The 11,706-nt window shown below is 46.0% G+C and overlaps 1 protein-coding gene across 1 annotated transcript; it reads right to left on the bottom strand.

Moving 5' to 3' along the window:
• Positions 1-37: 37 nt before the first annotated feature.
• On the bottom strand, positions 38-6,580 carry LOC109756045 (protein argonaute 4A-like). The gene is made up of 22 exons (XM_020314913.3): positions 5,109-6,580; positions 4,797-5,002; positions 4,496-4,690; positions 4,221-4,354; positions 4,012-4,109; positions 3,803-3,900; positions 3,562-3,712; positions 3,354-3,470; positions 3,144-3,251; positions 2,976-3,038; positions 2,753-2,866; positions 2,508-2,676; positions 2,312-2,427; positions 2,068-2,202; positions 1,816-1,943; positions 1,635-1,700; positions 1,377-1,440; positions 1,168-1,307; positions 923-998; positions 737-831; positions 599-630; positions 38-518 (listed from the first exon to the last, which is right to left on the bottom strand). The coding sequence occupies exons 1-22, from the start codon at positions 5,412-5,414 to the stop codon at positions 361-363; spliced, it is 2,769 nt and encodes a 922-aa protein (XP_020170502.2). The 5' UTR covers positions 5,415-6,580; the 3' UTR covers positions 38-360.
• Between the last annotated feature and the right edge of the window lie 5,126 nt (positions 6,581-11,706).

Consider the following 11,706-nt stretch of genomic DNA (forward strand, 5'->3'; position numbering starts at 1 on the left):
GGCAGCAAAGTACATAATCACAAAACTATAAAGACACTTATTGAGAATCCGAAAATTAACCGTTGGACATGCTGCCAACAATATTTATGAACTTCACATCCAAAATATGTAGGCACCTTGCACATGAGCAGAGTTTCAGGTCTTGACTATCAAAAGTTCAGATTATTGTTGGCAAGGAACTCACAGAAAGCACCATGATAGCAATCAAAGATTGTTCGTTGAGATAACACCCACTAAATCTAGCAGCTAAGACCAAAAGCATACTTCAGCACTCAGGCATGAACAGCATGACCGGTTCCATGTAGCATTTGAGAAAGTTTCCGTTGCTTCCAACCACTGACGATGGGGAAACCGTGCGACTCAGCAGAAGAACATCGATGACGCTATGTTGCGATGCAGACGAGGCAGCTCCGGCACCGGGGCAGCCTCAGCCTGGGACGACGTCTCCGACATGTCATCGAGCCTGGTGAACTTGGCCACCTGGCCCGCCGCAAGGTGTGCGTAGAATATGGGAGCAACTGAGAGGGAAAATCAGATGATCAGCCATGCCTTTTTGATATATATGTTGCGAAATCAAGTAGTGGAAAATCATGCTTACCTACTGAGATTGCTGTGGTGCTCCTCTGGTACCTGAAACGAGTTCACAAGGATTGAAATATCAAAAGGATGCAGTGATGATCAGAGGCAAGGTAACAGCTGAATCTTTTGTTATAACTAACTGCTTTAGTGGACATACGCATAGGATAGGGAGTGCACGAGCTCCTCCAGCTCATCAGCAGAGAAGCCTATCTCGTCGTGGAGCACATGGTAGTGCGTTGGCCTTGTAGTACCCTGGTACACAAATGTAGAATGACTTAGATTCAAGTAAGCGTTTGCAACGCAGTGAGTTACAATCACAACTCACAAGGTAGAGAGAACATACAATCATGCCAGCGTGAGCACACATGTAGAAATCATAGTTACTGGGATGGCAGATGCCTCTATCAACCACAGTACCTACACAAGGGGAAAATAGGAATATGATAAGAATGTATGTGTAAAAAGGCCTAAGAATTGCTTGTTTAGTCCATACAAAATTGTACTCCCTCCGTTCCAAAATAAGTGTCTCAAAATAAGTAGTAAACAATAGTTCTGTGGTAGGTGTGTAGATAAAAGATGTAGGTTACCGGGGGGACATTATTCACTTGATCAGGTCTCTGTCCATTTTGCAGGAAAAATCTCGTGTGATGATTCATCTGTGCAACTATCAATGTGAACTTGGGGAACCAGTTGCCATTAAAATGCTTGCCACCAAAAAACTTGCATGCCTGTATCAATTAAAAAGACATTACTGTCTAGAACTGGCTCATGAGGAATGGGACATCATTTATGTTTACCTCCATGATCTGAGCTAGCTCCTCGTTCAGTGCCTGATTGAACTGGCTCTCACTAACGCCGTCCCTAACATCAAGACAACAGAGTTTCCTTAGAAATCAGGGTGCCAAAGTAAACTTAGAGATGTCATCGAGTATTAGAGTCAGTTTGCCCTCTTAACATCAAGGGACAAGACATAAATAGTCCACCAATTTCTACAGAAAAATTATGCTGCTTAAATGCAAAGACTACTATCAATTATCTCAGGGAGGACTACTGACCTGAAAATGATAATTTGTTCCGGCCTCTGACCATTGTTGTTTCTGAGGAAGTCAACTAGTGAATCCCTGAAATGTTATTGTCCCAGTGAGCAACAAAACAAAAGCATATCTATAATTAGGAAGCATTGCTATTACAATTGTTTAAATTGCACTTATATAAATCCAAGCAGAATAAACTCACTTAATGAGGCCATGATCATCATCTCCAACTGGCTTAAACAAGGTATCAATCATTTCCAGCCTGGGTGACTGAGTGCACACAGACGCTCTGTACTTTGACATGATTGGCCACTTCAATGAACTAACCACCTAGGTAAAAGCCAAAAAACACCTGGGTGAGTAAGCGAATTGTCGGTTGTAAAATCTCTCCAGGACCATCAGCTGAAACCTGACTTTCTTACTGTAGGAAACTGTAAACATAAGCAAAACTTACTGCAGCAACCGATGGCACGTTTCGTCCTGGTGAACCATGGGAAACATCCATACCAAAGATGATGGTTGGTACCCTCGACACGTGAGGAATAGCACGGGTTGTTTCCTTTTTTAGCAATGAATTCAACCCGCCCAGCTGATTGGCAAAAACGAAACAAAACAAAAGCAAAGCATTCAGTTTTTCAGCTAAACAAATCTAAATTGTGTGGTACATTGAAGATGCAAATATAGATCACACTGCAAACCTTGGCATTTATCTTTAGCAGCACATTTGTAAGGTACTGATCTTTGATATTGGGAGGAGGAACCAAGCATTGTGTAAAGATACCATGCTCCACAAGGCATTCGCGCTTCCACGGTCCTGATAAGAAAAATTGAGGTTTGGATAATAAATTAAGACATAATAAAGCTTATTTGCAAAGCTGAGGTAGCAGAGCAAACCATAAATGTCACTGTTCTTCTCAGGAAGAACACACAGGAGAAAGAGAAAGTCTGGTTTTCGTGTTAACTTTGCTTTAATCTGCTGAAACATAGCCTCCACCCTTTTCGTCGGAGGCTCCCGTCTCATTTGATGCCTCTCCTCAATTACAACGCCACATTCGGCCATTTCCTGCAAATAGAACTGGTTGATCAATACCAGAATTTTTTGAAAAAGCCCAAGATTAGGCAAAAAAAAGTTAACTCACAATTCCCTTCTTGGCACCAGACTGGATAAGGCGCCTGACAAGATCTTCAACATTACATCGTGCAGAAAAATTAACAACTCCCCACATCTTCACTTTTATGGGTTGAATGAACCTCTGGAGAGCAGAATTGGGAATGTTACCGCATCGATAACAATACGCAACAATAAAGAGTTTACAGTGCACATGTGTAGAGTTCAATCAAGAGGTATGTTCAGTTGCTCACGTCATTATTGAAGTTCCACCTCCCATTAGGTGTATGAAGTTCTCTACCATCTGCAGAGTTTAACTGCACATTACGATGTTTAATTAGATGCAAGCAGCAAAGGGCCTGCATAGTAGGCGTTCAACAGAGACATACATCCAGTGAAAAGAGCAGTATGGCTCTACTAACCTGTGGTGCTTGAAGGACTCTACCCTCGACTTGAGTAAACTCTGGATCTATCGAGATGCCGCACTCCCTCAGCATTGGATCAGAATTATAATTATTGGCACGCAACGCCTGGGTAAATAAAATTGAGATTTATTTTATTTTGGATATTTTTAGACCCTGTGAACATATCTACTGCAGTATAGCTGAATTCATGGTATCAGAGTAACATACACCAGACAAGCTCAACATCCTTTGATCCGGCCTCTGCCTGGATCCCTCCACCAGCTTTGACCTTTGCAACGTTGACAGTGACTTCTTATACCTTTGTAATGGCAGTAGGACGCAAACCTGGTTGCAAACATGAAATTAGCACCAAAAACACAAGAGACTTTGCACGGGAAGAATGACTCAGAACAAGAACAGCGAGAAAGGGACGGACCTCCAGCGGTAGGTATGTTGGGTGCTTTGCCTTCCCCGCAATTAGACAGGGCAAATTAGCAGACTTTTCCATCTTCATAGACCAACGATTCATGAAGTGATCATAGACAGTTACATCCACAGTGTTGCCATCTTTTTGCTTTTGTGGGAAACTAGAACAAGAATGAATTAATTGAAACAAGAGGACGTGAGGCGTATGCCCTGAACTTGCATATAACAATTCAAGAGTAATAACATCTTACGTCAGCTCATTGCAATTCTTTTCGGACAATCCAGTAATCGTAAATTCTGCCTTGGTGTGAATGGTCTCGATCCTTAATTTGTTCAGTGCCCGTTTGGCCTAAAATCATGTCAAGGGTGACCAAGGTTAGAGCAGGTAAACATGTTAACTCTAGTGATGGATTCTTGAAGGACTGAACATCTATTAAGAAATCACTAGTTTGTAACATACTTTGCGCCAGTCAATTCTGGAAGGGTCCTTCACATCCTGGTTGAAGAGTAGAAAGTCAATTACAGGCCCGGGTCTCACTACCATCGTGGTGGTTAAATCTGCAAAAATTTCAATAATCAATCACATGTGCAAATATGCCACCTTCAATCTTGTAACAAACTTTTTTCCAGGAAGCTCATGCAAATTAGGCCTCGAGATAATACACATACCAACATTGAGTGAGAGCCCACTTTGAGTGGGTCGAAAGCTAGAATAAAAACCCTGACAACCGCGAACACCGCCACCCAACTCCACATAACGGGAATCTTTACGGAAAAAAGACTGTCGGACTAAAAGGCAATTCCTGCAGCCAGCAAGAAAGCCGAGTGAGTATAAGAACATGGAATTGTTTGTTATAATAAGAACCTAACAGAGAGCCATCATAGAGTTTGCAACATTTGATAAAAGATCCAAAAGGTGTGCTACATAAACTTTAAGAACATACTGTTTTGCAGAGTGCTGCCTCAGAATGATGTCGAGAACCCGAAGAGCATCCTGCGAGGATATGTTCATCCGAACCTTTGCCGCGAAGGTTATGTCCACCTTGAAAATTTTGGAGTCTACTGCCGGTTTCATTCTCTTGCTGTCACTTGGCCCCGGGCTGCCATCTCCTCCATGGCTCCCGCTCGTTGCTGCAATCCTGCAGGTTATATTAAATGTGAAGACGATTCCCACAACTAAGAGGAGATTATGAGTTCCAAGAATAGATGAGATAAAATGGGTGATGGAGCAGACGAGTGTTTTACCTTCCGGATGAAGCATCGACCACGACATCATCAAACACATTGGTGGTAAAAGGAAGAGGCCCAGCGGTGTAGAGGCCCGTCTCGCCATCGTAGGCGAACTGCTTGTCTGCAAGAAAAGAGGCATAGGTCTCGTGGAGCTGCCTCATCACTTTCCTCCTCATGCCTTCTCCCTTCACGGGATGACCGTCTTTGTACTTGAGATCCACCTGCGAACGGGAAATTCAAAACCAAGTGTCAGAAGGTGGCCGTGGAAATCAAGATGAACAAGAAGTGGGATGGTGATGGACTGGTCGGGATGAGGGATTGCCGTACGTGGTAGTGGTAAAAGAATTCATGCGTTGGCTTCCCGGAGACTTTGAAGTGGTTGGTGAGCAGTGTTATGCGCCGCCCCCTTGTGCCGGGCTCGGGTGGCCTTCTGATGGGAAGCATCTGAGGCTTGCTGGGTTCATTGCCCTTGCTGCCGTGCGGCATTGGTGACTTGGTGGAATCACCCTTGCTGGGTTCATCGCCCGGCATTGGTGACTTGGAATCACCCTTGCTGGGTTCATCACCCCCGCCACCGTGCGGCATTGGTGACTTGCTGGAATCACCCTTGCTGCCCTGAGCATGCGACTCCATCTTTTCTGCAAGGAAAACGCATAGCAAGGAAATTCGCTCAGCAAGGATGTACTCTTAGTTGGGCAGGGAATTAACCAGACATTGTGTGCACTGCTCCACGATTAATTAGTTCCCTAAATATATGAAGCAAATTGATACTCCCTCCCTTCCGGTTTATAGGTCCCTTCCGGTTTATAGGGCTCAAATCTCAAATCTCATCAACCAAGGCATTTTGTGAGTGGAGGAATGTATCTCGTACTTTACAAAACTATCCCAATTAAACTCATGCATTAATTGAGATTAATTACAATGCATGCATGCTTGACCACTAGATGAGTAGGAACATTACATGCATTGCTGTGTTCCTTTTTAATTCTTGCATGCAAATATTTAATGCGCATTGAAAATTAAAAATGAGATGGAGATGAGCCCTCTAAATTGGAAAAACAAAAAAGTTGAGTTAAGCCTTATAAACCGAAAAGGAGGGAGTAAAAAGGATGCAACTTATGTAACATGAAAATATTTTCTGATGATAGATACATGGTATGTTTCCCAGAAAGAAAGGAGAAATGAAGTTAAGGGTTGCATTCCCAACTCCAGGTGATTTAGATCGAGCAAAGACAAATTTGGACAAGTAATATAATCTGGAAACTAAGAACCAGTGAAACGGTCAATTGGTACAACATCAGCATAACCTTATTTTTTTGGTTTCTCCCCTAGTTCCATTGATATGGAACCACAAGTTCACAGCATTCGTTGCCATCTAGGGTTAGGGGAGGAGACGAGAGGAAGCCCCTTCGTAGTAATTTGCGTACAAAATGTAATTAATAATGTGTCGCCGTTCCTGATCTGTCGCATCCCCAAAACACCACGATACATCCCGCAAAAAAAAAAGAAAAAAACACCACCATACTTTCTGCAGCAACCTGAAAACCCTCGTGCACAAGCGAAACCAGCAAGTAAGCATCAGTGACTCACTCTTCACTCATCACAAAGTTGAAAGCCAAAATCCTAACTTCGCACGGCGGACCATCGAGAAGACGAACTAGTGCAGCGACAGATGGGTCGAGCGAGTCCACGGCGGGAAAACCCAGAAAACCACCGACCTAGCAGCGACCACGGCGCCAACGCCATGGATCTATCTATATAATTAATAATATGTCTCCGTTCCTGATCGGTCGCATCCCAAAAACACCACCATACTTCCCTAAAAAAAAAGAAAGAAAGAAAAACATCACCATACTTTCTGCACCCAAAAATAGGTGGGGAAAAACACATGGCCAGACCAACCTGAAAACCCTCGTGCACAGGCGAAACCAGCAAGCAAGCATTATTAGTGACTCACTCTTCACTCATCACAAAGTTAAAAGCCAAAATGCGGACCATCGAGAAGATGAACTAGTGCATCGACAGATGGGTGGAGTCCGCTGCAGGAAAACCCCGAAAACCACCGACCTAGCCGGCGACCACGGTGCCGACGCCATGGATCTATCCATCCTCGATCGCCAAGAAAACGGCCGGAGAGAAATCAACACTATCAGAAACTAGCACAGAAACAGATTCACGCAGAGACGAGAAAGGGAGAAATGAATCCAAGAAGAAAATGCAGCCAAGGTAGGATGGAGAGGAGGAGAGCTCGTCACCTTGGCCTCTTCCTCCTGGGATGGGTCACCGGCACCGGCAACGACGGCTTGCTCGATGGATCTGCCCTCTTGGGCTGGAGCGGAGCGGGAGATGAAAATTCCTCCGACTGGCTGGCTGGCTGACTTCTGAGGCACACCACTTGCAGAAAACCCCCGCTCCCTCCCCCTCGTATTTATTATGACAAGCGAGGAATCGAGAATCCCTCTTTGCCTTTCATGGCCGTGGACCGCCTGACTGACTGACCGAGAACGGGGCCCCTTTCGTGTCGCTGTGGCGTGGGCTGCCAGGTGACGGGGTCCCGCGTGTCGGCCTCCTTCGATCTGTGTATGCACGCATGAGAAACACGGAGAAGAAACGAAGAAGGCGCACGGCCCGGCATGTCCGTCTGTGGACGTGTTAAAGCGGAGTTGTTTTACGATGATGATACAGTGCTCCACTTACTGCATCTGGCCCGTCAAATCCTCGTTCATAGTTAAAACTCCCACTAGTTAAGTTAGTGGTTGTTTGGGTAACTAGTACTGTACTAGTAGTAAGTTTTATTTATATATAAATACAACAGTTTTAAAGGCTGCTCATAGTGGGGAATATCACATGTATACAAGTATATATATTATGCAACAGGAAAGCACTTGTTTTCCACCAACAGATAATAACGAGAACTTAAACCGCGTCCACTTACCGACACGTGCCCCTGCAACCCGCCCACCGCTTCCAGATAATCCTACACCTACAAAGACCCTATGCAAGTCTATGAAACCTTGTAAACTAATTTGAACATCCCTCCTCCTTGAATTTTAGGGGGGTGGTCCCCTTCCTCCCCTAAACACCAATCCGTCTCATTGTTTCTCTATCTCCATCTCTACTTACTTAAAAAGAATATAAGGTTTCCGATTCATCTTTCCTCTCGTCACCCTTCGTCCAACCTTCCCTATATAATAAGCAATCACCTTAATTTACTTACCTTCTGAACCAATTCCATTTTAATTTACTTACCATACTTCTAATCAAAATATAAGGTAAATAACGGGCATAATTTGATGAACATTTATTTACACAATCGCATACTATGGGAAGGTAAATCACTTCTGATCAAAATATAAGGTAAACCACGGACAAAATTTGATGAATAGTTATTTACACAATCGCATATTATGGGTAGGTAAATCACAAGCTAACGTAATAGAATATTTATATCCCGTTGCAACACAAGAGCATTGTTCTAATCTACCTAAACATGCGTAGTTAGTCTCGTATAAGTCTAGCATTGCCTCACCGCTTCCCCTCAAGGCTCCAGCCTTATCCCTTCGAGACGTCTCTGCTTCACACAATTCTTCCCCTCCTGATATCTCGTTCGTCTAGCTCGAGAGGGGATGGCTCCCATGGCGTTGCGACCATGCCAACCACCTGCTGCATCCCCGCCGCAAAACAAAGGGCGGTGTGACCACTAGCTCTCTTCGAAACAACTCCGATGCAACGCAACCTCACCATGGGAGCACCACTGTTGCTAAAAACAGGAAGGGTTGACGCCGGCCACCCTCACGCGCCATCGCCACGGTGTTGCAACCCCGCGTTTGCAGCAGCACCACAGCTGCAGAGGGGGTGGCGTACGCAGCTCGGAGGGGGTGCCGAAGGTGGGGCGACCCAACACGCAGGGCGTAAGGGGAGCGGGTGTCACTCTGCGTGTCGCCGGTGCTGCAACGCAACTGCAATGGAGCGCTCGTCGGCTGCTCCCCCGTGCTCCTATGCAGCACTCGCAGCGCTTGCTGGAGGCCCAATGTAGAGTCGCCGACGACATTTGAGGAAGCTCGGCATTGCAATGAAGCATTGCTGCCACGCCTAGAGTTGACGTCGTTGGCATGCACTACTATGGAAAAGCCTAACAGTATTGTGGGTTAAACGCCTAGCAGTAGCGCGGGCACCCGCGCTACTGTTACGGCTCTACAGCTAACTTTTAGCAGTAGCGCGGGTTGACCAACAGGTAGCAGTAGCGGGTGTTAGGTAGCCTCGGTGCTGCTACTAGCTGCAACGTCGCAGTTTATAGCTCGCTACTGCTAAGTACTCGCTGCTGCTACACACATACCCCACGCTACAGTTATTATTTTCTGAAAAAAATCTGCTGCATATTTCCTTTGTATTTGTACATGTTTTATACAATAGTCTTTATCATATCATACACACAACAGTGTCATCATATCATACACATACAAATACTCTCATCAAATCATGTCATCATCATAATCACCATCCAACACAAATGTTGTCTCTCGTCATCATCTCGAAATAGCGATACAAGTTATGACATGTCTCGAATACTTGCAACTACATCGTCATCCATCTAAACAATGATATAGAAGAGAAGAGTTGTCACTATGAGTGAGAGCAGAATTATGCAGTACATGAGGCGGCAGTTCTGATTCCTCTCTCGTGCTAGCGTGAACCTCAAGTAACTAGCTTCCACTTCTTGTCAGCGATCAAACCCTTTATGGCTGGCGCCCGAGAACCGCTCCACTTGGGCCTGACACTTGGGCCACTCGTCGTACGCTCCCGAAACCCTCCCTATGTACACGACATAGCACTTCTTCGCCATCAAGGATCTATGTACCTGTTAGAGATGCATCTTCATCAAGCGAATCAACAATAATATGCAACATAATATACTTGAGCAACACAAAAAGAAAGAGTTAGCAAATAGATGCAACATATAGTAAACATAATTATTCAACGTAGGTTCATCGTACCCAAACTAATTAACTAGAGGTACCCAGGTCATCGTACCCAAACTAACAAACTAGCGTTACACAAGTTTGGCAAGGACCGATGACATCACAAAGTTTCATCGCTACAGAAAGTACAAGCTCAACCGACACATCATCATCGGCATCGTCAATCATTGGAAGTTCCATCCATCCAGATCATCGAGGATGCACCCTAGCTTCTTGAACGGTGTTAGGTCCCGACATTGTAGGCCTATGCGAGTTCGGACGTCAGCTCGTGATATAGGGCCGTGGTGGAACAACCCCTTCTCCTCGACGACTTCTTTCACGTCCCTCTAGATGCGAAAGAAGTCATCTCTGAGTTTATAATCCGGTTCTTCTCCAAAGGATTCTGCCCATTTGCGGATATGATCATCGTTTCTGGTTTTCATGCGAAGTTGTAGGTGATCCCTTCTGAACTCCATCATGAGATGGAGGAGGTAGAATCCATCGTTCTTGCTTGCTGTCGGTTGATGGATGCAGCAGAAGCTACTTTTATGCGAGAAACCCGGCCTGCTCTTCCTTTGTTTCCTAATCTCGAGGTGGCCACCCCTCATGCTGAAGTCGTGGAGAGCATCATCCAGAATATCCATTATGTCGGTGTAGTCCTTCTTCTCGTAGTTTCTGGATGTGTCAAAATACACAGCGTGGGAGACTCGCGGAAAAAGAACGATAAGGACGGCGTGCCTGTTGCTGCAAAAAAAACACCTCAAATTATTCTCCATATGAGCGAGAAGGAATGATTGAAATGTACGAAGGGTTGTCCGGCAATGACTTACATTGGATGATAAGGCAGGAGAACCGTTTCCTTGTCCTTATTCATTATCATGAAGTTTTCGATGTACTCCCTAGTAGCTTTATGCTCAAAGTCGCAGAGACTCAAGAAGGACTCGTGCATGTAGTATGGATCCGCCACACAGATTTGCGAGATTGTTCTTGTTGGGGAACGTAGCAATAATTCAAAATTTTCCACGTGTCACCAAGATCAATCTAGGAGATGCTAGCAACGAGCGAGAGGGAGTGCATCTTCATACCCTTGAAGATCGCTAAGCGGAAGCGTTACAAGAACGCGGTTGATGGAGTCGTACTCGCGGCGATTCAAATCGCGGAAGATCCGATCTAGCGCCGAACGGACGGCGCCTCCGCGTTCAACACACGTACAGCCCGGGGATGTCTCCTCATTCTTGATCCAGCAAGGGGAGAGGAGAAGTTGAGGGAGAACTCCAGCAGCACGACGGCGTGGTGGCAATGGAGCTCGTGGTTCTCCGGCAGAGCTTCGCTAAGCACTACGGAGGAGGAGGAGGAGTTGGAGGAGGAGAGGGCTGCACCAGGCCAGGGGTGCGGCTACCCTCTCACCCCTCCACTATATATAGGGGCAAGGGAGAGGGGGGCCGGCCCCTTAGATCCCATCTGGTGGGAGGGGCGGCGGCCAGGGAGGGTGGCTTGCCCCCCCAAGTCAAGGGGGCGCCCCCTCCAGGGTTTCCCCCAACCCTAGGCGCATGGGCCCTAGGGGGAGGTTGGTGCCCAGCCCACTTAGGGGCTGGTTCCCTTCCACCTACAGCCCATAAGGCCCTCCGGGGCAGGTGGACCCCGGAACCCCTTCAGTGGCCCCGATACAATACCGGCATACCCCCGAATACTTCCGGTGACCGTATGATGACTTCCCATATATAAATCTTTACCTCCGGACCATTCCGGAACTCCTCATGACGTCCGGGATCCTATCCGGGACTCCGAACAACCTTCGGTAACCACATACTATTTCCCATAACAATTCTAGCGTCACCGAACCTTAAGTGTGTAGACCCTACGGGTTCGGGAACCATGCAGACATGACCGAGACATCTCTCCGGCCAATAACCAATAGCGGGATCTGGATACCCATATTGGCTCCCACATGTTCCACGATGATCTCA

This window comes from Aegilops tauschii, chromosome 7 (assembly GCF_002575655.3).
Source record: "Aegilops tauschii subsp. strangulata cultivar AL8/78 chromosome 7, Aet v6.0, whole genome shotgun sequence".
NCBI classification, from domain to species: Eukaryota; Viridiplantae; Streptophyta; class Magnoliopsida; order Poales; family Poaceae; genus Aegilops; species Aegilops tauschii.